This window comes from Neovison vison, chromosome 4 (assembly GCF_020171115.1).
Source record: "Neovison vison isolate M4711 chromosome 4, ASM_NN_V1, whole genome shotgun sequence".
In the NCBI taxonomy this organism is placed as follows: domain Eukaryota; kingdom Metazoa; phylum Chordata; class Mammalia; order Carnivora; family Mustelidae; genus Neogale; species Neogale vison.
The window spans coordinates 175,064,157-175,092,091 of NC_058094.1; the positions used below are offsets into that span (position 1 = coordinate 175,064,157).

At 36.3% G+C, this 27,935-nt stretch overlaps 1 protein-coding gene across 18 annotated transcripts in view; it reads left to right on the forward strand.

The window, feature by feature from the left end:
• HDAC9 (histone deacetylase 9) overlaps positions 1-27,935 on the forward strand; it is an 872,408-nt gene that overhangs the window by 390,539 nt on the left and 453,934 nt on the right. For 12 of the 18 annotated variants that reach the window (XM_044246154.1, XM_044246156.1, XM_044246162.1 and 9 more), the window contains 4 exons: positions 17,737-17,978; positions 22,855-23,005; positions 24,023-24,149; positions 26,390-26,511. In XM_044246154.1, the coding sequence (XP_044102089.1) occupies positions 17,737-17,978; positions 22,855-23,005; positions 24,023-24,149; positions 26,390-26,511 (642 nt within the window). The remainder of the gene's footprint in view (positions 1-17,736; positions 17,979-22,854; positions 23,006-24,022; positions 24,150-26,389; positions 26,512-27,935) is intronic. The other 6 variants (XM_044246152.1, XM_044246168.1, XM_044246153.1 and 3 more) reach the window with 3 other exon arrangements.

A 27,935-nucleotide genomic window follows, 5' to 3' on the forward strand; every position in this document is an offset into this window, starting at 1 on the left:
GACACATCTATCTTTATGCCAGAGCTTCACTGTCTTGATTACTGTAGTTTTGTAGTGAGTTTTGAGATCAGTGTGAGATCTCTGTGCTGTATTTTCTTTTCAAAGATTATTTCTGCAATGCTGTTCATTTCCATTTCCATATGAATTTTAAGTTCAGATTGTCAGTTCCTTCAAACAAACAACATAAGACTGGGAATTTGATAGAGAGTGCATTGAATCTGTGAATCAATTTGGAGTGTATTATTTCTTAGTAATATTAAGCCTTCTAATCAATAAACATGGGATGTATTTCCACTTATTTAGATCCCCTTAAATTTCTTTCCAAAATGATCTATAATGTCATGTACAAGTGTCACAGTTCTTTTTATTAAGAATTTTATACTTTGGGGCGCCTGGGTGGCTCAGTGGGTTAAGCTGCTGCCTTCCACTCAGGTCATGATCTCAGGGTCCTGGGGTCAAGTCCCACATCGGGCTCTCAGCTCAGCAGGGAGCCTGCTTCCCTCTCCCTCTCTGCCTGCCTCTCTAACTCCTTGTGATCTCTGTCAAATAAATAAATAAAACCTTTAAAAAAAAAAAAGATGGGGAAGGTATGTGTTATGATGAGTGCTGTGAAGTGTGTAAACCTGACGATTCACAGACCTGTACCCCTGGGGATAAAATATATTATATTTTTCTATTATATTATATTTTATAAAAAATAAAAAATTAAAAATAAAAAAGAATTTTATACTTAAAAAATAATTTTATTATTTTTATGTAGTTCATGTTTTACTGAACTTTTATTTAGTCTGATTATATTTACTGATCAAAAGCTTGCAAGAATTTCTAAACCTATTATAATGTGGCTTTGTACAGTTAGGGAATTTTCATTACTAAGAAAATAGTATACTGTCATTTATGTGCTCCCATTTTTGTTGTCAGAAGATTTTGCTCCTTTAAGAAAAAAATCCCGTGTTTCTTTGCTCCCTGACTTAAAAATAAATAAAAAATTCAATATTGCTGTAATTCTGCTACCATAGCTTAAACATATCAGTGATACTATAAAAAGAATTCTTATTTGTTTTATCCAGTTGGTTTTCAAATCTTGCTGACTCTACTGAAATGCATCATCCCTTTCTTTCTATTTCATGTTGGGCAGCCCTAATTATTAAATGCTTTTCTTGTGATATTTTTTTGTTGTTGCTTTAGCCTTCTAGTTGTTTCCCCATCTACTGGCCTCTAATATCTTGTACTCACAAACCTTTTTTATAACCCCTACAGACAGATTATTTTTTCCTCTCTCTGTGATTTCATAATATAAAGTGCTTGTTAGCACAATACCTTTCTCAGAGAAAACGCTCAAAAATTGGCACCTATCAACATCACTGACTGTCTGTTCAGATGGTATTGCCTTTACCATATTCTATACCATCCATTCACTTTCTTGCTTCTCTTCCCTTAGATTCCCAACCTACTTAGACTGTAAATCTTTTGATAGCAATGAGTCCTTGCCTTTTCTATGTTCAGGGCCTGCATAGTTTGGAAATAAGAAAACTGAGTTAAGTTGGGCCCCGGGGGGGCTTAGTCAGTTAAGCATCTGCCTTCAGCTCAGGTCATGGGCCCAGGGTCTTGGGTTCGAGCTCTGTGTCGGGCTTTCTGCTCAATGGGGAGTCTGCTTTCCCTCCTCCCTCAGTCCCTCCTCCTCCTGCTTGTGCTCTCTCTCTCTCAAATAAATTCTTTTTTAAAAAAAAGAAAACTGATTTAAGTTTCAAGAATACAACTGAAGAAAAGTTGTGATTATAAATGAATTAATCTGGGGCACCTGGGTGGCTCAGTGGGTTAAAGCCTCTGCCTTCAGCTCAGGTCATGATCCCAGGGTCCTGGGCTCCGCATCAGGCTCTCTGCTCAACGGGAAGCCTGCTTCCCTTCCTCTCTCTCTGCCTGCCTCTCTGCCTACTTGTGATCTCTGTCTGTCAAATAAATAAATAAAATCTTTTAAAAAAAATAAATGAATTAATCTGCCTTGCTTTCATGGCTATCAAATTGTAGTCATAACTTGGTGAGAGCTTTATGGATCAACAAATGAGATACTAAGTTTGAAGTGGTCCTATTTTTGACTTGCCAGCTCTGCTTAGGCTTCCAAAGACCTATTCATTTCTATTTTTATTTTTTTTATTGGGAGGTAAGGAGCACAGGGAGAGGGAGAGAGAGAAACCTAAGGAGGCCACATGCCCAGCGTGAAGCCTGATGTAGGGCTAGATCTCACAACCCTGAGATCTTGACCTGAGCCAAAATCAAGAGTTGACACTTAACTGGCGGAGCCACCCAGGCATCCCGACATATGTATTTTTAAGGAAGACCCATTCCTGTCTTTATTTTACAATTTGGTTTTATCTATTCCATTTGCATAATGAGGGGAAGTCATCATATACAAATTAAGCTAAGTAAAAAACAAGTGCTTACTTCTAATGTATAAAAACTGAATCTAAGATGCTAATTTTTAAAAAGTAATTACTTTCATTCTAAATAACAATTACATGCACTACAATATTTATATTCCTTCCAGTCATTTGGACCACATGCTTGTGGTGTTGGTTGGGTCTTTGTTCCTAATTCTATTGATTAAGGTACTACTTTTGTACTAGTATTTTGCCAATAGGATATTAAAATACAATTCAAAGTATTCCTCATTTCAATTTCATACCTTCTTTTCCTGTAACACATAGGAAATGCCATTCTCTCATTTTTAAGCCCACCTTTGGGTTCCACTCTTCCCCATTCTACCCCTTATCCTGAATTTTCAACGGTAGAATCTGTGACTATAAGAAGCATGTCTTAGTTTTCTTTGTCTCTCAAACGCTTAAGCCGACGTTGGAAGAATGTATTTTCCAAAGTATCCCATGGTTTGTTTATCATATAATTTAAAATTGAGAATCTAAATATTTTTCAAAGGGAGGAGAATTTCTGAAAGTCATTTCTTTCTTAGCATCTTAACATCCAAACTCTGCTTGCTCACAAGATGACTTAATCAGCACCATATCAGAGACAGCTTGCTGTGTTTACCATTGTTAGTTGGGCCAGCATATGTCCAAAACAGTTGGAATGAGAAAAACAGCATTGACTTGGAGCCAAACGAGAGAGAGGTGGGAAAAAAGAGTTTTTAGCTATTAAACAGGACCAAATGCTTTGGACAGTATAGGGTACTTTGCTGGGGAGAGGGAGGGGTGGGATATTTTAGCTAAAAAAGAAAGGTTTGGTTCATCTCTGAATGCCCTGAAATAATAAAAATAAACCGGTGATGAGGCTTTAATGTTACCTCTGTGAGACTTTGTAAGTAATGTTATCTTTTTATGTTAACCAAAAAAGGAGATTCTAAGATATTTAAATTATGGGTAATTTTTTTCAGTTTTATTTTTCAACTTTAGTTGTTTTTTTTTAATTTTAATTCCTAATTACTGGCAATATTCTGTGATTTTATTAAGCAATGAGCGTGCCTTCCATATCTAACACATTTCATAGAAATCAGAATAATATACCTGATTTTTCTCAAATTGGATATTGTCTTGCTCTGTAGTATCATTTGTGAGGAAAGTGTTTATTCTTATTTTTATAAGCAATGAATTACAAAATGTAGGTATTTTTGTTCCTTACACCCCACTAAGAAACAACTCTTGTAGAAAAAGACGTTTTCATTGAAACAGAAAATGGAAAGTTAATGTTTTGCTATTTACAATGGAGGGTTTGAGGCAAAGTTTCCAAATAGCATAATCAAGGAATAAAACAGTTTTGACCATAATTGGGTTTTGTATCTTAGGCAAACCCTGCCCTAGGATAATTTTTAATTAGATAAATCTTTTCTAAAGGACTTTCTGTTTTACATTCTCTATCATTTTCTCCTGTTTGGTAGGAGTTCTTCTCTTTTCTCCTAAGACCCCTTCTTTTCTCTGGTCAGAATCTGCTCTGCTGGTTATTGATTTACCCAAGGAGGTCAGTGAAGGCCAACAGTAATTGCCTCCCTCATGAGGTAGACTTTCTGATAGAAACTAATTTATATTCTATATAATTTTGGGGTGGGGAGAGAATAGCCCTGGCCCTAGAAAGAGGCTTGAGAATCATCACTTCAGCCTCTTTGCTTTGTTTTCTATGAGAGGACCCAAAGTCTCACAGAAATAGGGTGAGCAAGATCAGAACTGCAAACTCAGTTCTCTTTCTGCCATATTCTGCTTCAATCCTTTGGCGAGATACTGGGCATGAGCCAGTGACAGAAAGAAGACTGATATATTAATTTATACATTTATTTGTTCTCTAAAACAATGAGGCCCCATGACTGAGTCAGGTAAAACACAGACATGGTTTTTGTTTTTGTTTTTTTAAGATTTTATTTATTTATTTGACAGAGAGAGAGAGAGAGAGAGATCACAAGTAGGCAGAGAGGCAGGCAGAGAGAGAGAGAGAGGAAGAAGTAGGCTCCTTGTAGAGCAAAGAGCCTGATGTGGGGCTTGATCCCAGGACCCTGAGATCATGACCTGAGCCGAAGGCAGAGGCTTAACCCACCGAGCCACCCAGGTGCCCCCACAGACATGTTTTTAACAATATGATCTTAACAATGAGTTTGGGGAAAGCATTTACAAAACAGCATAAAAGGTGGAAATGATGTTTATACCCTGGGACAAGGAGGTGAGGGTGCACAGAGACGGGAGGAAACTGTGTATGCACGGTCAGAATCCCCCAGGCGCTGAGGCTTGGTTATCAGGTCAAGTGTGTCAGGCCTGGCTTCCTCTTTTCTGAAGATGAGTTCTTCTTAGGAGGTGCCTGAGTCTTTTATGCAAATGGACATCTGCTGTGCCAGTCCCACCTGCTCTCCAGACATGCCCAGAAATTTCTGAACCTTGGCTTTGACTAAATCTTGCCTCCTGCCAACTTTACCTTGAAACGAAGAAACCCTATTGAACAGCCTACATAAATCAAATAGACACGTGACTAACGCAGCAGGTTGAACTCACTTCCTTACTGACCTCAGGAATCACATGGGGTTCTAGCTCCTTCCTTCTCCCTGCACCCAGGCAGGGAAAGAAAACCCGAGTAGCCCCTATACAAGTGCATTTCTTTTAGGTTAAATACAAATTGCATCTCGTTTTTGTTCTCTCTTTATCTTTGGTTTCACCAAGGCAATATTTACTTTTTAAAATTTCTTTCAATGATTACAGATTCCAAACCATTGATTTAAAGCGTTTTTTTAAAAAAACTAGGACTTAAATTTTTGTTTAACAAATGAGTTCTCAAGCTGCTGAGTCTCCTCTCCCAGTCTGATCTGCATTATGTTATGAATTCTGTGGAAAATAAAATTGAAACCATCAGATTCAGAATGGCTTTGCTAAGCTCTATGATTAGCAATGTATTTCCTATGATCTTGGGTTACATTAATTTAAAATTATATTAATATCTGGAAGAACATTTGGGTAACTGTTTTTTTCCCTAAGTTTTTTTTTTTCCCCCCTTACAATGCTAACTAAAGGGCTATTTTGTTTGAGGCACTGAATTTCTTTAGTGGTTTGGCTACAGATCTATCACTAGGGCAAAATAGCCAACCTTGTAGTAGTATTATTGTAGCTTTGAGGTACATGTGATGTTTCTTTAAAACCTCAAGGTTTTTAAATATTCAGTATAAGCTAAATCAACCCACACATTATTAAGAAAAATTTTAAAGTCAAATAAGCACAATATCCTGTAATTTCTAAACATTCCTTTCCTGAACTCATTCAAATGTTGATTTGTATAAAATATCCTGGTCTTTTGAAAATATGTATATATACATATATATATATATATAATATAGTTATATAGTTATATAGCAACTGCTGTGCAGATGGGAGCAGTCTATGTTCTTTATCTTATTAAAAGAAATTTCAATTGGGCAAATACTTGTTCTAGATCTAGCAGAGCATGTTAACCCTGCTTCATGGAAAGAAGATAAATTAGAAGGAAAACCTATCTGAATTGTTTAGTATGGCATAAAATAAAGTGGCTTTCATTTAACATCATTCTAAATTAATATTTACCATCAATTTAAGTAAGAAAGATAAAACAGCACCTTGAAAAAAAGATGTTGTCTACGTGACCTTACAAAAATTAACTTAAACCTGTCTGGTGTTCCTTATCATCACCTTCAAACTGGGGATAGTAAAAAAGCTGCTGTGTGACAGGCAAAGAATTCATGCAGAAATTGTAACTAGTCATCAGTACCTAGTGCTCACTTAAAAATGCCATCATGCTTATTTATATTTTTGTTTTCCAGTTAACTGCTTAATGTGAAGAACAAGCAACAATGCCTAAAACTAAAATACCAATCCAATGAAATATGTTGGAACTTCTTTTACATGGTGTTTTCCTTGTCAGCCTATTCTGCTTCCTATTTATGTAGGGTAGAGGATAGGGAGACGGCTTCGAAATTTGTTTATCACAGGGAAATATCACGGTGTGACAATAAAAAATAGACTCTAGATTCTCTGCAGTTGATAGGATTGTGTTTTTCTGTCAGGGGCAGGTAGTAAATATTTTAGGTTTTGCCGGCCATACTGCCTCTGTGGCACTCACCCCTGACTTTGTAGTGCGAAAGCAGCCATAGCCAGTGTGCAAATGAGTAAGAGTGCCTGTGTTCCAATAAAACTTTATTTATGAACACTGGAGTTTGAATTGCAAATGATCTTCATGTGTCTTGTCTTTCTTTCTTTCTTTCTTTCTTTCTAAACCATTCAAGAATGTGAAAGTCATTCTTGGGTCATAGGTGGTAAAAAAAAAAAAAAAAAGCGGGGGACTGGCTGGGTTTGGCCCATGAGCCATAATTTGCTGACCCCTGCTCTGTGGAATCCTCTTTATTTTTAATACCTTAAATAGCTTATTTCTTATACTTTGTTTGTACAAAGTGTACCACTTCAAGTTGTAGACTGATCATCTCAAAGCTGTGCTTAAAATATTGAGAAGCGTTTTGTAATGCTGACAGTTCTCTGAATACAGGCCATTCCTATAAACACATACTATGAGTTCTACCAGAAATAGAAATTTTAATGACATCTAATTAAATAGAAACCAACAGAGAAAAATTATTACACTTTCTTATGCCAGATTATGAGGGTTTTTAATTAATGCACAGAAACAGATATACTGATTTTTACTTATTTTTACATATATATATGTACATATATATATGTTTTAATCAGATTTTTTGACAACTTCATGCCTTTCTTTGAAGTGGACTCTTCACTTATCTTCTAAGTTGTGCCTTAATGGCCGCAGATCATCCCTCATAAGGCACAGGGAATCATATACCAAAAAAGCTCTGAAATCTGAAAAAAGCCACCCCAGTCTATCCTGTCAAATCTTTTCTCACACTGTCAAAAAACAGCTGCCTCTTCCTTTTTGTTACTACGTACTTTCTTCAATTAAAAAAGTAATCTAAAAATTTATGGACACATTTAAATCTCATTAACACTATTTACAGTTAATTATGAGTCCGTATCTCCACCTCTGATACAATCCAAGGGGATTGAGTTAATCAAGTACTAAGGATAACTTCATTATTAGGCACTCTTTACCTGTGAGTGAGTGGATTCAGATTGGAAAGTTAGATGGATTTTTAAAAAAAAAAATTGTCTAGACTCAACAGAAATTTCGATGGCTAAAAGAAAAGGATGAAATACCAAATTTGCACTTCCTAAATACAGAATTGTTTCTTAAAAAGGCATCGAAACACAGGTGTTAAAAAAGATGCTTTGAACTCACCTGAAAATACACAAATGTGTCAAAATACGCAGAAATGTGTTCTACTACAAATCTCTCTGTTGTATGTATTGGCAATCACAAGTAGATTGTTCTCTTTACCTCTAAAAATTAAAAAAAAATTTTTTTGATATTGTTTTGACAAAAAACTTTTCAGTCTCATTTATACCAAGGTCTATGCCAACCAGAATTGCACAGAGATTAAATTGGATACCTGTTTTGTAGAACTCCCTAGTGAGAGTGCAGTGGCTAAGATCGTGGACTCTGGAACGAATGGTGTCTGTTCCCATTCTTGTTGTACCACTTAGTAGCTATTTGACTCTGGCCAAGTACCTGTGTGGCCTCCATTTCCCTCATCTGTGAGTAAGGAGCATAATCGTGTCTATCCCATGTACCCGGAGAGTCCAAACTCTTATAGTGTTGTACAAAAGAATAAATGAATTAACATTTATTTTATAAAACATTCAGAACAGTGTTTGGCACATCATAAGCCCTGGTATTGGTGTTGGCTTCATAATTTAAATTAAAAGAAAGCAACTCTCCAGACTGACTAACATTATGGTATCTTTGTTCTTAACCAAGTTTAGAAAGCCAAATTTGGAATCCGGCATAGGGAAGTCACATTTTATTAGAATGCTCAAGCCCTGAAAACTTTGCATAATTCCAGGCTTGCATAATTATTTTAAAACTCACATATTCAAACTGCTTCCTGACAAAGGATAGTGGGTATTTCTACTTATGAGCAAAAGTGGTGTCACCATGTGGCAAAAACATAAACACAGGTGCCAATGCATTTGTCTGGCTAGATTTGAAATTATGCAATGTTAGATGAATTTTTTATTTTTTAACATTTACTTTTTCCCCCAAATTGTGTGTACAAAGTGAAACTTTATTATTTCCAATTCAAAAATTCCAAATTCCCATAATTCCATAAAACAGTAATGCATGTTCTTTGAAAGAGCAGTAATATAATTTGCCTCTGATTTGAATTCAGCAAATAAAGAAATAATGTCGTTAGAAGAGTGATTTTCAAACTGAATTCCTTGGAGCCTGGATTCCCAGGGGAAGGAGCCAGAGCGGAAGCTAGTGGGTGAGAGACATTGGTTCCTCCTGAAGAGTTTTGCTTGTGCTGGTTTTATATGTTGGGGCTATTCATAAAATTTTATTTGAAGAAAGTGTCCAGCTGTTTAAAGAAATGTATTTTTAAAAGCCAGTGCAATCCTATATTAGGAGGGTTTAGTGGGACTTTAAGAATTTTCGTTTTGTAATAAAGATTTCCTTAGAACTTAGCAAACAACCCAGACCTAGAGAAGGAAAAAAAAAAAAAAAAAGAAGAAGAAGAAAGAAAAGAAAAGAAAGAAAGAAAGTGAATTGGTTGAAATCCTGTTCTCATTTTGCAGGATTGAAGATTAGAGGGTAGAAAGGAAAAGGTGGTTTGGAGCCAAGAGGAAAAGAAGGGAAGCACCATGCCTGGCATTTCTGCTCTTTTTCCCCTCCCGCTTTCCTGCACTTTTAATACACTTTGTTGTCTTGAATATATTAAGCATTGAAACTCTCAGAAAAGATTGAATTTTTCCCCCCCACCGGTTAAAGGTAATTTTCCTGGCAGGATACAAGAACCAATCAAAGTTCTTTTTCTCTATCACGAAAGAACACAGTTGCATACTTCCACAAACAAGGGTTCCTGATAGAAGGGTGGGGATATGTTCTCTGAAAAAATTGTATTTTCTGAATACACAAATGTAATTGGGACCTGAAGAGTGTCGTTAGAGAGGGGTATCTGCTGAGAGAGGTATTTAGTCAATCGGTATTCATTAAACTGAAACTTAGGTATTGAATTTATCTTACATGTCAGATGACATGGAGTTAGAAGGAATCTGTTGCTTCAGCTATTAGATTTTCATAATAAGAAGGAAGTACTGTTAGCCCTTTGCAAAGTAACAAGTGAATTATTATCTGTGACCTAGAAGAACATGTAAGTTGTAGGAAAAATCCATGGTGAAGGAAACAGTCTGTCCCCCCTTCATTGTAACTCTTGTTGAAGTCAGTTTGCTCGTCCCAGGTGATGAGTGTTCTATGTGGCTAAATAAATAAGCTTCTGGATTAATATTTATATTCTCTATTTTAAAACACTAAGATTTCCTATCTACTAAAGGGTTCATTTACAGGTACTGTTATGTCAGGTTAAATTTTTATCTCAAATTACAAAGTAATATGGATTAGGTGCTTAGCTCATATTACCTGGAAGTCACAGAAATGGGCTTGATCTTGTTTCCATACTGCAGGAAGCTCAATGAAGCTTTTACTTGGTTCTCAAATAGTGAGGAGCTAGCAAACACTGCAATAGTTTAGAACTAAGTGGGTATTACAAATGAGTTGGCAATTCATGTTTGTGTTATGGTTTGTTATGACTGCTTAATTCAAAAGCATATTTGCAGAGAGGGAATTTGAATTAAGTAAATCAAAATAGTAAGGCTTTGATTAAAAAGTTAGCTTTCTTTAACTTAAATGTTGATATTTCAAGGCCTACTGAAATTTTAGTCATTTGTGGTTATTTTTGTTTCCTGTTCAGACCCCTGGGAAATAAGAGAATAGTAAATCAAAGCCCAGATTGCTTCTTGCATTTATTTTCTTTTCATTTATGCCATGTATGCATGCACTTGAAGAAACTAAAGACATGTATAACTTGAACGGAATCATTTGGAGGGAGAATTATATTTCCGGACTAATCAGTTTAAATAATTCTTGTTATAAAAATTATTCTTTTCATGTTCGATAATTTTCTAGTTCTTTTTTTATTTCATGATGATGCTGTCATAAGTAGACAGTGGAAGCTAAGAATATTTGTATGACTAAAGGGACATTTGGGCAGCTTTGTCACCAGGCTGAGAATGTATTACTTGTTTTTTCCTTTCCCGTGTTTGATGTTAGGCACACTCAAATTTACTAATTTACTTATTCAGAGAAAATATGCTTTCCAAGACAGAAAGGACATGACACATTTCAATGAAAAGCCTTCAATAAATGGTGTCCTGTACTTTTTTTTTTTTTTAATCAGATATTGGTTGGGCGCCTGGGTGGCTCAGTGGGTTAAGCGTCTACCTTCTGTTCAGGTCATGATCCCAGAGTTCTGGGATCAAGTCCCACACTGGGAGTTGATCAAGTCCCACTGCTTCTCCCTCTGTCTCTGCCTCCCTCTCTCTGTCTCTCAAAAATAAATAAATAAGATTTTTTTTAAAAAATCTAAACCAATTATTGGCTATTTTAGATGAAATATTAAAGAATTTTGATTAAGTAACTTCAGGAGGATTTGTTCTTTTCTATTTACATTTAGTAATTTAATTCTTCATTTTTCAAATTTGAGATGAAAACTTTCTGAGCCTACCAAATGCTGGCCAAAATTTCTGATAATATAACACGGGGTGATCATTTATAAATTAAGCCTTATTGTTTCGATAATTCTGCACTCTGGCTTGTTCTTGGTGATCCCTGCTAAGACAAACAGCATGGGTGGGTTAATATTATTTTACTCGGGTTCCCACCCCATTTTGGTGGATGTCACCTGTCAGTACTCTGAGTTTTAAGGGTACATTGGGATCTGGGACATGTGAAAGGCACATTAAATAGAAAAATATTTGAAGTCTTTTTTTTTTCAAATACTTAGTATTGTTGGAAACTCATTCAGTTATCAATAATTTAAACAGTCAAATAATATTTATCTGAAATTCAAGCAATGAATAAAGACCTAATAAGTAATTGCTTGAGGATTTTAACTGGGAATGTGTATATGTGTGCATATGTGCACATGCATTTCTAATTTCATTCCCATATGATTCTTCTGACAATGGACAGTCCTGGTGGGAAAAGAGAAGAGGACCCAGGTGGGATTCTGGAACACAACATCATTGCCTTTCATGTGTCATGTTTTCTACCAAAGTTTATGGGTTGACCTTCTGCAGCAAGATACGAGTTCTCTGAAGGCTTTCCTTACTTCTGTTGCTGACTAAAAAACTTTTTTTTTTATTATTTCATAGGGCTTTACCAATACTTGCTGAATAAAGGGGTTAACTAAAAACTATGTCAACCAATGATTATGATGTTGTTTTAGATACGTGTAGCCCTAAGCAGTCTCTGATACTTTCTTAAGATAGTATAGTACTTAAGAATTTGTGCTGTAATATAGTTATTAAGACAAAGTACTAGATAAACAAGATACAAACAAGCATCAGATAGTTTTGTGCTCTGATATAACCAATAGGACATAAGGAACAAAAATGTAAATAAAATTATGAAGTTGTGTATGTGTAGTTCCAAAACATTCTTAGAAGGGGGTGGGAGGTGCTAGCGGGATTTCAGAAAAAGGGAATATTGAAGGGATTTGAATGGGGTTAAATCAAGTTTATGGAGTTGACGGAAGAAAAAAGACTTTGAGTTCTTCATTTATTTCCCCAAATCTGTAGATTCTACCTGAGAAAAAACAAAAAAAAACTCTTCAGTGATCAAAATAACCATGACAAGTGGCAGGGAAGCTAGAATCTATCCCCCATTGCAGAGCCAACTCTTTAGGATTGCTCAGGATTGGATTGACAGCGCGATAGTTAGACAAAGACTGTAATGTGCTACTTATGGATGGTCATCTACCCTTCCCCCAGACGTCATCTTCAGTTTTTGTTCAAGAAGGTTCGCAGTGAGAACGGCTTATGATAGCTGACCAGATGATCAGAACATTTGTTTCTCCCCAGTTCTAGCACTTGTAGATGATATGTCCACTTGCCAGCGGTTGTGGAGAACAATTTCCTTGGTGTAAAGAACGTAATTTCCATGTAAATTGGCTCTGGACAGCATTGGTGATGCTGTCGCTGCTGGTGATGCCGAGTTGCAGCTGCTGTAGCTATGAATATGAACTGAGATAAACATGGTGCTAGTTTTTATTGCATTTTTTCGTTACAACTTTTAGCTGAGTTGACACCAAAAATGGTGGTGAGATTGCGCCTGTGCCAATGGTTTGTGAAAACCTGTAGTTTGCACACTACTACTTTGAGATCTCATTTCAGTGGGGGAGAGTGAAGTCTTCGGCTATAGTTGTGATAGTTGTAAATGGTCAAAAATAGGCATTCTTTGAATTTTTCCATCCATCGGGTTTGTAAATTGTTCACCTAAAACAGTCTTAAAAATAATGGATTCTTGTTTGTAAGTCAGCTGACAAAGAGCAACCAAAGATTTCTGGTCTTAAACATATGAAAATTCTCCCTACTTACCTGTGCTATAAATAACAGTATCTAAAGTGAAAATTTAAATACTCTATGGTGGTTAGGTTATCCTTCAAACTGAATTAACACTTTTAAAAATATTTTTAAAAATTTGTTGAAGAAATTAAGTTACAACTATAAAGTGGGTATTGCTTAAATAGATGTGATTATATGGTTTGAGATTTTTATTTTGATGTGGGAGATTTTTGTTTCCATGTTCACTAAAAACTATTTCTAAAACAAAATTGCATAACTTGATTAAGGCTAAACAGAAGAATAAATAACTATCAAAGAAATGATTAAGAAAGACACTGGAGGAAGAATGAACAAGGCTTTATAAAGTGATAATTAAGACTAGTTAATATATATTTTCAAATGTTTTAACTGGGCATTTGGTATTAGAATAATAATATAAATATAACATATATATGTGTTGGCATGTAGTTGAAATCTCAGACAATCATAGTGAGTCCAAATAAAGTTATGAGGTCTCAAGCTAAAGTAATTGAGATCTGTTAAGAAAACATGATTTGTTTTTAACTAGTGCTCTAATATCTACAGTTTGTTGCATCAACTTCTTTCTAACTTATGTATCACTGGCACCTGTTCAAAGTAATTTATAAGAAATTTCGATGTTCCTAGACAAGGATGTTATGAATAGAGATGATTCCATTTCCTCACTGTTAAAATTGGTTGTTAGTTTTTTCTTTTAAGTTGATTATTTCTAATTATAATACAGCAGCTGTAGACAATGCCCTTTCTTTCACATTTCATGATATGAAAGTAACTGTAACTTGTTGAAACTCAGCCCTGGTCTTGTGTTACTATTATTAGTCCTGGGGAGGCTTATTAGCCTGTCACAGACGCTGTAAGAAAAATCCATCATTTCTTTTGGAATACGATGAGTCTTTGTCACCCACAATGCAATTAATGTTAAAAATAGAAAGAATGGTTATGATATGATTATGATTAGCCAGAGATGAGCTATTGTCCAAATAAAAGAACTAATCCAGCAGGCCAAAGATGACCTATACGGTTTGCTGATTGCCATTTCTCTCTGAGTTTGATGAAATATTCATGCCTTTGCTCTCCTCTCTGCAAGCACTATTGATTTCTTGTATAAACGCTGCTATATTTAGTCTAGACAAATGGAATGTGGATTGCTGCTGAATAAATTGGATGAAAGACTGGGATCTTGCTTGCCGCTTTCTCTCAGTCTTGGGCAATTATTTATAATCAAGAGCAGTTTTTGTAAGTCGAGGGTGATTTTTCACAATTTAGTGATTAGTCTCTGAACAAAGGCAAGCAGTTAGACACAATCATTTCTGTTGGGATAGCAGGTTAAGAAGTCAAATTACCCTTTGAGGTTTACAATAGCTGTTTGGAGAGTTCTGGGACTTTTCTTCCCCCTTATCTTGTTTTGTGGGAGAGGTTTCTTAGGGATTTGATGTTCACAGTTTATGGATAGGAGGAATGACAACAAGAAAAGACCCCAAGGTCTCCTGAAATTCTACATTTTGTCTTTATAGGGTTAGTTCTGACCTTTGTTTATTAGGATTTCCATATGTAAACACTGGAGGCTGTAGTTTGGCCTTTGTAATGCAAAAATGAAATATATCATTAACAGTCATTGCTTTTGGTTGGAATTATACCAACTCTATAAATTAATGCTCAAAATCTCGTGTTACTCCACAGTCTTGATTGAAAGTTCTACAACAGACTCTGCTCCTACGAAATCATACAGGCCATCATTCTCATTTAATCCCAAACTTGTCACAATTACTATCTCTCCTTTTCATAAATATCAGTGTTTTAGAAGACACTGTCCACCAAACTATGGTTTATTAATCGTTTTACCATTTCCGTTAAAGTGACATGTGTAGTACCATCAATGCAAGCTTCTGATCAATACGTTGAAAAGTTGACCAGGGGGGCACCTGGGTGGCTCAGTGGGTTAAGCCGCTGCCTTGGGCTCAGGTCATGATCACAGGGTCCTGGGATTGAGTCCCATATCGGGCTCTCTGCCTCAGCAGGGAGCCTGCTTCCCTTCCTCCCTCTCTCTGCCTGCCTCTCTGCCTACTTGTGATATCTTTCTCTCTCTCTCTCTCTCTCTCTCTGTGTGTCAAATAAATAAATAAATAAATCTTAAAAAAGAAAAAAAGAAAAGTTGACCAGGGTTCACAACCCAAGATTGATACCAGCGCCCCCTCCCGCCCCACCCACAGGTGCATACCACATGCCCTGTACACATATGCAGTTCAAGTGATAAGTAAGGACATTAATGTTTCATTCAGTATTTGTAGCCTTAACTTCTACAGACAAGATTTCTGTTAGCCTTTCTCGACTCACTGAAAATAGCTCTTAAATCCACTCGGAAAATTAACTTTGTAGTTCCCAACCTGGAATCTACAAATCTAAGTTACTTACAGTAGTAGTCAGAATATTAAATGCAATTTGGAAAAATACAGAAAAGAAAGAAGGGGAAATTATTTCTCTTTCCACTCCAAATAGAACTATGTTCTGTTCTGTATGTCACCAGTCTTTGCTACAAGGATTCAGAGACTGATACAATTAAAAACGCACTAGAAGATTTGCTCCAAGAGGGCTGGAAGTTTTGTCTTTTTTGCTTTCCTACCAAACCTTACATTCCTTAGAATTTAAGGCTCTCCATAAATGTGAATGTGTATTGACTTAAGTTGTATTTATTTAAAGAGTTATCAGAGGGTATATGTCACTTTTATTACTGTTTTTTTCATTTAATGTTGTAATAGCATTCTTCATGTTCCCATAAACATTACTTTTAATGATTATGTGTTTTTCCACCATATGGATGTGACATATTTTACTTCGATGCTTCCTTGTAGTTGGTGGATTTCAATTAAAATGATAATACTTCAGTGGACAGCATGACATTGAACTGTATTTTCCCGTAATTATTGTCTCCTTAAGATATATTCCTACAGTTGGCAAACCTGAATCAAATGGTAGAATATTTAATGATTCTTCCTGCATATCACCAAGTTGTTTTTCAGAAGCTTTAATCATTTGGTAATACCACTTGCGATATGTAATTATCTACTTGTTCAAATGCTTACACCACACAATGGGGTATTATACACACATATGCATATACATGGATCGTACAGATGATACTTAATGTTTGGGAAATGATGCCTTACTTTGACTTAGAATTTGCATTTCTTTACTAGTAAAAGTAGATCTTTAAAAACTGTTTATTAAAAAAAAAAAGAATCAAAAAAATAAAATAAAAAAAATAAAAACTGTTTATTTAGGGACACCAGAGTGGATCAGTCATTAAGCATCTGCCTTCAGCTCAGGTTATGGTCCCAGGGTCCTGGGATCAAATCCTGCATCAGGCTCGTTGCTCACTGGGGAGTCTGCTTCTCCTTTTGCCTGCCGCTCCCCCTGTTTGTGCACATGCGCTCTCTCTCTCTCTCTCTCTTTCTCTCTCGGTTTCTGACAAATAAATAAATAATAAAATCTTCTAAAAAAATAAAGATTATTTGTATTCCTCTATATTCTTTTTCCACTTTTCTAGAAGTTTTAGTGTTTTTATTTTCTAGTATTAAATGAAAATCTCATGCAATTTTATTTGCATACTTGCTCTTAATATTTTTGTTTTGTTAATCACACTGTGTTGATTTATTTTCATACACAGGAAAATTCCATTTTTATTAATTGAAAAAACCCAGAGCATTTATTGAGAAATGTTCTGTATGTTTTAAGTCCTTAGAGTGGATTATCCCAGTTAATTCTTTTAACAAATCCGTGTTGTTACTTCCTATCTGCCTTGTCTATGAATTTTTGTGCTTCTACTGTCCTACAAATGATCTGATAGAAGTAGTAAGAATTTTTTATATGTTATCGATTTTTTAAAATTTAAATATCTTATAATTATTCTTGTCAAATTAATTCATCTCATTAGTCTTTGTCCTTCTGGTGGTTTGATTTGTTTTAAGCTTCCTCATCATTTTTTATGCCTTAGGAATAAGGTAACTGAAATATAGTTTATCATCATTGAAAGACCGGACACTTGTGGTTGATTAACTAATCCACTCACCATTTTCAACATCTTAGCATGCAGATTTGTACTTGTTCTTTGCCAGGTCCAACAGCCCCACAGATATATTGTTGAAAGCTTTCTTCTTAAGGAATTCCTTAATTCTTGAGGAATATATCTTAGAATATATCTTCTGACTCTGATTACAAACTAACTTGCCTGCAAGTGTGGAAATCAGGTTGTGATAGAAATTTCTCACTTATAACTTGGCATTTCTTCTTCAGTAGAGTAGCATTTTTTTGTCCCAAGTTTGCCTAACTTACTACTAAGTGGTCCAGTAGAGTAAGTTTTGTGAATGACTTTGATACCAGGAAATAACTGGATTCAACTCTTTGTGGTTCTTGGTTTTTGGTTTTTTTGTGGGGCAGGGGTGGTGGTGGTGGGTGCAGGATTCATCTCTTTGAAAAAAGAAATTCAGAAGATTCATGAAAGTGACTTGCTGGGTGAAAGTTAGCATATGGTCCATTTTACCAAAACTGATACACTAAAGACCTTTTATGATCGTTGTAAAAATGACTACACTTGTTGACATAAAATCTGTTCATATAGGATATGGTGTTTTTTATTTTTTGTTTGTTTCCAAATCAACATACTCATTTCCTATCCTCTGTCATGCCCTCCCACCCTTTCTTTTTCCTCCTGTTTCTCTAGTGGATGTGAAGTCAGAAGTTCCCGTGGGCCTGGAGCCCATCTCACCTTTAGACCTGAGGACCGACCTCAGGATGATGATGCCTGTGGTGGATCCTGTTGTCCGTGAGAAGCAACTACAGCAAGAGTTACTCCTTATCCAGCAACAGCAGCAAATCCAGAAGCAGCTCCTGATCGCCGAGTTTCAGAAACAACATGAGAACTTGACACGGCAGCACCAGGCTCAGCTCCAGGAACACATCAAGGTAGCAGATGTTTCCTTGCCTCTGACCTTTTCACCCAGGAAGCCTGCAGCAGGACGTGGGCATAACAAGGAACATTGGGACGGGGGTGGGGGAGGTGAGTTTCACCATGATTAAGATGCTGGAGGATGGCCTGAAAGAAATTGTGATTTTACTGGTGAGTACCTTGGGTAAGTAGTAGGAATGCTGACTGAAAACAAGCTTTGCTCTTGGCAGAGGGGGGGCTCTCTCACTCTCATCCGTTAGTGTACAGCATCATTAGTAGGGAAAAGCAACTTTCCAACCTCTGTTGAGTTTGTCTTCAATATGATTTTGTTCTTTGGCCCTGTCTGTTCTCTACCAAGAAGAACCATGAGCCTGGGAAGAACCATTTTATATTTTTACAGGATCTGCACAAACTACTTATCAGAAATGATAAAAGGAGAGTCTTTTTTGTTTTGTTTTTGGTTTATATGTGGATTTCTTAAGCTTTTATTTAAATTCCAGTTATTGAACAGCCAGGGTAATATGAGTTTCAGGTGTACAGTGTAGTGACCCAGCACTTCCTACATCCCACGGTACTCATCCTAAATGCCCATCACCTATTTCACCCATTGCCCCAGCTGCCTCCCCAAAAGGGTATTCTGAATATATCCTAATTTTCCCCTTGAAGAAGACCTTATAATGTATACATTTAAAGTGATAACATAAAAGTTCAAGAGAATTACATATGAAGAAACTGATGCAAATGTTCTTAATACTTTTTATATAAGCTTAATAGATTGCAGATAAGAATTTTTTGAAAGAATTTTGGGAGTAGTTGATAGTTTGAGATCCAAATTGTTTAAAATATTCTAGGAGAAATATATCCATGTCCCAGAATTTTTTATGATAGACTATTCTGTTATCAAGTCACTTTAGATGTATCTGGGTATCAATTTCTTCTTGTTTCTTTCAGATAAATATTGCTTTAGCTTTATTTGGGAAATGCCTTTCACATTCTTGACAAAGACATTTAAAACATAAAGCTATTTTGGTCTGATTAAGTAGATGTTTAGTTTGAATTTATTATGACAGTAATAAAAGTCAGCAAATACTTACATAAAATTCCCATTTTTAGGTCTATGTCCTTCAAAATGATGTAAATACATGTTAACTTAGTAATGCAATAAATTACAGGTTCTAGATACTTGATCTATTACTCACTTGCATGTTAAATACAAACACATTAATGCCAGATTAATATAGTTAACCAATCTATGTTTATATTATAAAAAATTACCACGTTAATATTAGTGTCTGAGAAGGTAAAAATGCTATCTTCTTCCCTATATCCTTTTTAAGATACACTTTCCTAGCCTGAAAGGCCTCTTTTATCTTCTTTTCCAAAAAAAAACTTTGACATCTGATATAAAACATCACAGTTTTCTTCTTTAGTAAAGTTTACTAAAAGAACCCTTGCAATTTATTATTCTGTATGATACCTTAAAACTAAGAGTAGGGATTTTGTTTTGGGTCTCATATGGAACCAGTAGCTCATGGCTGTTTTTTGTAGAATAGGAAACCTTCATTTAGTTTATAGACATATTTTTTTTATTAAGTTATATTAGTCACCATACGGTAAATCATTAGTTTTTGATATAGTGTTCCTTGACTTATTTTTAAAGCATTATTAGTTGACCCTTGAAAAAATATCAGGAGCACTGATGTTTAGATTTCCTTCTCCATTCATTCTTGGCATGTTAAGATGACAATGATGAATGAATAAAATTTATATTCTTCACCATACTTTTAAAAGTACCTATATGGGGCGCCTGGGTGGCTCAGTGGGTTAAGCCGCTGCCTTCGGCTCAGGTCATGATCTCGGGGTCCTAGGATCGAGTCTCGCATCGGGCTCTCTGCTCAGCAGGGAGCCTGTTTCCCTCTCTCTCTCTCTGCCTGCCTCTCCATCTACTTGTGATCTCTCTCTGTCAAATAAATAAATAAAATCTTAAAAAAAAAAAAAAAGTACCTATATTGTTCATTTTGCTGTGGTACTGATTCGTGTTACACTGAATACAGGACAACAGTAATGCTTCTTTTCATTTATATTTGGTATCTTTTGTAGTTGTAAAGATTAACATGAAAATTTTTGAAGTAACGTATTGTTCTATTTTACTCACAGGTTAATAGTAACAAGTACATAATTAAGTATTACTTTAGCTCAAACAAAGTAATACAGTAGGTCTGCTGACATCTAGAAAATAGCAGAAAAGAGGAGGCTCTTGACAGAAAAAGGATTCTGAGATAGCTAAAAGGAAAATTTAGTTTTTGAAAGGATTTTCCAAAGGCATAGGCTGTTTTCTCAGAAACTAAAGATCTATTTTAAATTTCCTTCTAAGTTTAGGAAGCTTTTTACTTTAAAAAAAATTTTTTTTTATTTTACTTTATGTTTTTTATGGGAAGGGCTGAGTTGATTTTTTTTTTTAACATTCACTTGGATTTTATGTTTATGAGGAACACAGTACATGAAGCTTTACTTATATTAGCATTTTGAATCTTTGGTTTCTGTAATCAATATCTGTTAAATTAGATGTTGTTATCCCATTCTTCTACTTAGTAAGCTGAGGCAGAGAGAATACTGAAACTTACCCAAGACCACACAGCCAGTAAATGGCTGTTCCAAGATTTGTAGTCTTGCTTTGTCTGCCATCAGAACTACCACATCGTCCCCCTGTGTCGTGTATCAGAACATCTGAAAATGAGCAGTTGATGTTTCGTTCTTTCTCTTTTTTTTTTCCAGTGTCAGTCCTGCAGTCTTCAATAATGAACAGTAGCTATGGAAATTAAATTGTGTGCTTTTCTATATTCCTAAGATAGATTAAATTTCAATTTGATTGGGGCTTCTGTTGAAAGCAGTTTCACCAATCCCAGTAGCTGTATAAAATTAATATTTAAGGCAGAGTTTAAGTGAAGTTATAAAGTTTTCTTTTACAGTGCAGTATCTAAAGTCTTCCAATAAGGGACTGATATATCAGAGCCAAAATGCCAAGATTTTAATATGAAGAGTAACCAGAAATGCTTCTAACCATATCCTTCAGGGAGAGGTGAGGCCGTCATGGTTGCCATGCCAAGTTGGCTTCCTTTCACTCCAGAGTAACTGATGCCATTCCAAAAGATTTTTGGTTTTGTTCTCTTACTTATCGGCATAAATTTCAGATTTTTAGGAATCTAATATAAACAATAAATTACACCAACTTCATTATGACTGAGATCTAAAAACGGTAATAATAATTAAAATTAGAATGGTTCAAACTTACAAACTAAATCTCATGTGCATTCTGAACATGTTATATGATGGAGATAACTTCTCTTATGTACAAGGAACCAGGGCTTTGAGTAGTTTAGTAAGGTGCCTGGATTTCATATCTAGTAATATGAGCTTAAGTAGAACTCAAAATCTTTAGTTACTCCACAGTGAGCACATTTATTATTATTCACAGATACCTCTTTCTTCATCTGAGAGAAAATGGACATGTCAAGACAGTTACTAAGAATCCATCGTTATGGGGCACCTGGGTCCCTCAGTCATTAAGCATCTGCCTTTGGATTGGGTCATGATCCCGGGGTCCTGGAATCGAGCCCCTCATCAAGCCCCTCATCAAGCCCTGCATCGGGCTCCCTGCTTGGTGGGAAGCCTGCTTCTCCCTCTCCCACTTCCCCTGCTTGTGTTCCCTCTCTTGCTGTGTCTCTATCAAATAAATTTTAAAAAAAATCTTAAAAAAAAATTTAAAAATCCTTCATGTTAATGTTACCTATTGTTTGGAACTAAAGTCAAGGGATTCAGACAACCTGACAGTACTTTAATGGAAATGATTTTGTTTTGACCCATCTCTAATCAGAAGGTTTTTGCCTGCTGGATGAATGAACTAGGCTTTTGCTGTTTTGAGAGACATGCCTACCATGAATGTATAGATACATTAATCCAAGAACATTCTCTATAAGGTTTTGAAGGTTTTTAAAAAAAATTTTTTTAAGATTTTATTTATTTATTTGACAGAAAGAGAGATCACAAGTAGGCAGAGAGGCTGGCAGGGGGGCGGGAAGCAGGCTCCCTGCTGAGCAGAGAGCCCGACGCGGGGCTCGATCCCAGGACCCTGAGATCATGACCTGAGCCGAAGGCAGAGAGGCTTAACCCACTGAGCCACCCAGGCGCCCCGAAGTTTTTGTTTGTTTGTTTGTTTGTTTGTTCTTGGAAGATTTTACTTATTTATTCAAGAGAGAGAAATGATCAGGGAGAGAGCAGAGGGAGAAGTAGACTCCCCACTGAGCAGGGAACCTGATTAGGGACTTGATCCCAGGACCCCGGGATCATGACCTGGGCTGAAGGCAGACGCTTAACAACTGAGCTACCCAGATGCCCCAGGTTTTGAAATTTTTAACATTTATTCTGTTTCAGGTAGACTGCCCTTAAATTAACTCATTTCTCACCATTCCTTTGGTTTGATATTTTCATACCATTTCTCAGGATAAGAAATAAAGATTTCAGTTGTTTATTTATAATGGGAGGGACTTGATAGAACAGAGTTCTGGGCCATTTTTGCCTTTGCCTGTTTCTTATATTTCAGAATTACAAAGAGAAGCTACTCAGGGAAGTAAAGATTAGATCAAATTTGGGAATGGCTTTTGGTGGGGCGGCACCGCTAATGAAGCTACCTAAAAACTTGCTGATTGATGACATGAAGACCGTCTGTGGAATTAGTTGTTTGTCTTTAGATTTCAATAATTTACCAAAAAAGTGAGTAAAAATGTAAATTAAACAGAAACAAGTTCCAGAAGCTCCTAACAGTTTGATTTGGGTCAGTGATGACAATGAAGCCTAAAGAAATTGCACACTCTCATGTCTTTCTCTTCTCGCAAGTTGCAACAGGAACTTCTAGCCATAAAACAGCAACAAGAACTCCTAGAAAAGGAGCAGAAACTGGAGCAGCAGAGGCAAGAACAGGAAGTAGAGAGGCACCGCAGAGAACAGCAGCTTCCTCCTCTCAGAGGCAAAGATAGAGGACGAGAAAGTAAGAGGCACCAGGGGTAAAAGATGCATCTCTCCCCTCCTGTTGAGCTTGTCGTCATTCAGAGTGAAGCCTGATAAGGAGTGGAATTAAACTTGTCAAAAGTAAAATAAAATAAACTTGTCAAAACTGTCTGCATTTAGTTAAAGAATAAATTGTGGACCCCCGTCTAAAACTTTTTTGACATTCACATCTCATCTCTCTGCATTCGGTCTGCAGTGTCTCGGCGAAGTCCACCGAGCATTGTTTGGCAGAGATACTGATTTCTGTTGTTTTGAACCTTAAAAATGAGTTTCTACTAAAGCAATCTAGCCATGCCATATTGTTTTATTAATAAACTTACTTCCACATTTTCTCACTGTACCTTCCTTCTGCTCAAGTAATAATTGCTCTGTAAGTCAAGCCTTTGCCTCCATCTAGTTTTTGAGTCCCCGGACTTAGGGAAGATTTAAGGCAGAACATTTGTTTAAAAAAAACTATCCACAAGAGGGAGACAGATCCAAATAATTCCCTTGTCTGAGGTCAGTTCAAATTCAGGATGTAGCACTAAAGATCAGATGCCTAGAACTGAAACCGTCAGTGATATCTATGTGTTTAATGCTCAAAAGAGTTTTTTAAAACGTGAGTTTTTCAAACTAGCAATTCAGGAAGATCATTGTATTGTGTTCAATCATTTATGTGGTCCCCTAAGACTCTTGATTTTTAAAAGGCAGTGTTTTATTCCTCATTTTTTTTTTACCTCAGGAAAAAAATTATTCTTAATTCTGGGACTCCCCCTTCTGCAGAAGCAATTAAAGAAATCGTCCAAGGTCCTTTGAAAATTGGCGGTTTGAGCAGTAGTTACAAAACATTACCTATGCCATTTTCAAAAGCCTGTTTAGACTCTTGTTTCTTCTTTTAGTAGGAAAGCTTCATATGCAGTGACCAGTGGTGTTACTTCTTAATTTTTGCTAAATACTTCAGAGATACGGAAAGACAAAGCCCCACATCAACATCTGTTTCTGTATGTGTGTGTTTCAGGGGCAGTGGCAAGTACAGAAGTAAAGCAGAAGCTTCAAGAATTCCTGTTGAGTAAATCAGCAACAAAAGACACTCCAACAAATGGAAAAAATCATTCCGTGAGCCGCCATCCCAAGCTCTGGTACACGTATGTTCAGTGTTTGGCCTTTTTCCTTCCCAGGGGTCAAGAACACAGGTTCTGTGCTCAGCTAGCCTGGGCACTGGACCGGGGTCTGCCAGTTCTCAGCTCTGTGGCGGTGGACAAGCTCCTTGAATTCTCGTCCTTCTCAGTGAAAAGGTCATGATAGTACCTGCCCTCTAGGGTTGCTAGAAAGGTCTTATGAAATAATACAGTCAAGTATGCAACAGAGAGTAGTGCTTAATAAATGTTAGCAAGTATGATCTTGAGGGCAAGGAAGTAGATAATGTTTTTTGGTGAATGAGTAACAGAAATGTGGGGTGGGGCATAGAAATTAGTTCCTATTTTGCATTTTTCTATTCTCAGATGGTGCATCTGATATCTTTACAATAATTTCTGAAGATTTGGCAGGTTGAGACTTTATTTTACTTGGCTCGATAGAAGGTGGAGATCTGAGCTATTTTTAAAAGACCAGAAGCTTTTCGACTTAAAAAAAAAAAAAAAGGCAGGAAGACAAGGGAGGGAAAAGAAAGAGAACTAAGGCAAAGAAGTAAAGCGGAGTCTTTGTGACAAGTTTACCCCTGACCATCTGACTTCATTTCTCATCACACTGTGAGCTGAACACACTGACTTCTCTCACACACCAGCTGACAACATCAGACACTGCTGTTACGGACGCCGTGTTTCCCCAGGTCCAGTGAAGAGAACGATGAGATACACAGTTCTCCTCTCAGGAAAATAGAAACAATGTGGTGTTTTAAAAATCAGGACAAACACTGATAAGCAAATGTTTGGATAATAGACAGTAGTTTCATTTCTATCATTTTATATGTTTACTGAATGACCATCAGGTTTTAGACTTAGACTTTTTTGATTCTTCAGCTCATCAAAGATAAGGGAATATATACTTGATTGCTCTATACTGAAACTGTAAGCATCCCAAGAGTTCTAGTTAAAGAGTTATTATACTTCTGTTTTATAAGTATCTGCCCTTCTCAGCATGCAAAAAAAAAAAAAAAAAAAAGTGACCAAGGCAGATTCCAGAGTGCTGCATAAATACTTTTTAATGGTTTATGTAATTTCTATCAGGCATGTCAGTGGACTTGAGAAGCCAGTCCCTGAGGAAAATTTTCAGATGTTCAGTTAACATCACAAAGTATTTAGAAATAAACACTACTTTGTTGCCTAAAATTACATACATAATTTGTAACTAATTCATATTCCTTGTAGGTTAAAGCTCATTTTAAGAAGAGGCAATACCTTTTTTAAGTGGGAAACAACTAACTAGAGGCAAACAGCATGTCAGCTGAAAGTTCTTCAGCTCTCCCCTTGGGTATATTAAATATTTACTTAGCAATCCTTTTTTGTGCTGACTTGAACTTCAGTAGGGTCCAACGCCAGACACCATAAATCATTAATTTATGGAATCTGAATTTAATACTTTTTTTCCAGTTAGGGCTAGATGAAGTGTCCTTAAACAAGTTAATTTTTGAGAATGTGTGATTCAGATAAACGATACTGGTAGAATCACCATGCTGGTGGTGATACTGTTCCCTGTTGGTTGTTTTCTTCACATATCATAGTTGTGGGTGTTCACGTCCACTGGATAATTGACATTCAGTTCTGAAAACTCCTCCCCAGTAGTACAACCTCACCTCTTTCACTATATTTATGTAGGGGAGAGGAAACATTTTTAAAAACTAGTTTCATATTGGGGAAATACGTGATTGCCAGCCTTTACCTTGGAAGTGCTGTTCAAGCCAGGGCATCTAAGACTGTGATAAAGGTAGTTTCGCTATGGTAGAAAAGCACCTTCTTGTACTTCTGTGTATTACCTAACAATTTTTGCAAATGAAGTTCCTTCTATATGTTTACTTGTACTCTGGCTATTCTACCCTGTTGACTAAAAAGGATTTGGGTGGTGAATTTTCCATAAGTGTGGCACCTAAGAGAAATCCACAGTGATCTCAGATGATCCAAACTCGGGCTCTTGGTGAATTCTCTGCTAGTGAGGCAAGGTCTGTACAAGTGAGTGACCGGACACACAGTGGTCATTCTTGGGGGTCCTGCAACATTCTGTAGCATACTGCTGAAATGAACGTGGTTCTGTGAGGCTGTGATTGCACACACTGGACAGAAAGAACATAAAGGCAGCTGAGACACATGTACAGCACGTGCAACTGATTATTGCTGACCAACATGCAGGAAAAACTCCAGAGCAAATGGTGAAGTCTCTTTTTCTTTGGTAGGGCTGCCCACCACACGTCACTGGATCAAAGCTCTCCACCCCTGAGTGGAACATCTCCATCCTACAAATACACATTACCAGGAGCACAGGACACGAAGGATGATTTCCCCCTTCGAAAAACTGGTAAGTTGGTTTAGCAAGACTCCACTTGCTTTTTCATAATGTACCTGTAGTTTTGTTGGGCCATCCTCTAGAGGAAAGCCAAAGGATTTGCATCACAGCTCTTCTGCCCCCTCCACCCCTCCCCTTAGCACAAACAAACATGTGCATGCAGACACGTACACCCCCGATTTCAACACCAGTTGATTCAGGATATAATCAAAGTATCTTTTCTAATTTAAAAGTTCACCTATTTGGATTTTAAACAAATCCAACAATGAGTGGGATTAGAAAACAAAGCCAACAAAGAGTAGAATTAAGGAAGATAAATATTCGATTTCTCCAAAAATTTAAATCTTCTCCACTAATGAGGACCTCTGTAATTTCCCCCATTTATCTAAATTTTCCTTTGGTCTCAGCCATTTACTGCAAAAATAGGAATAATAAACTTTCTTTTTCTTACACATTTTAACACTTGTAAATTTTAATTGTTTAAGTGGTGAAACAGATAAGACCAAGGCTACCTTCTGAGTAAGTGACTTGCCTAATGTCTCACAGATTACAGGAGAACTCAGAGTGATGCTTTGTACCTAATGATCTCATGTAATTATATAAAAATTTGCTTAGGGGAACTGAGACAATGAAGCTTCTATTTGGAGTTTAGTAAACCACCTTCTGGCTCTAAGGCTAGTATTTGTTTGCTCATCTTCTCCATTTTTAGACCCCTGATACATGAATATTTAATGTGTTGCATGCTCTTACCTCTGTAATAAATATATCTAAAGTTCAGGTAGATATAAACATAAATACTATTGTTGTGCATTCTGTTCTAAATCTTATGTTTTCCAAGTACAGTTTTTTTTTAAGGAAAATAAGTAAAATTTAAAATCTTTGTATCTAGAACTATCTGAAAAGATATTCAGAGAAGATAGTTTGGTCCATTGTAGTTTACTCAGGTTTACTTAAGACTAGATCTATGTAGTTTGTATTTGAATCCTACAGAGCAAAAATGCTTTCCAATAATTATATTCATTTTCCCAAGCAATCGTGAATAACAAAAATAGATATAGATTGTAAAACACACGCTAAAGCTATTGTCTATCATAATTTACCTTAGCATAATGAAGATTTAAAAATAAAATCCATCATAAGTAGGAGTGTACTACCTACCATCTTTTGTACCAGGCCCTGGGGTAGGATGGTGAAGTATTGCAAACCAGTCTTTGCCTTCTTTTTTTTATAGCCCAAGGAGTTTTGCATTTCTATTATAAGACAATAGGTATAGTAAAATACTTCCAAGAAGTAAAATACCTCCAGAGGGCTATGCAAAGAGGAGAATAAGATTTATGTATTGCAATAGAATTTCACACTGTTATGTACAAATCAGATTGCCTCTCATGTAAATAAACTTGTCTGGGTTAAAAGGAAGAAAGCAAAGAATGAGCTTC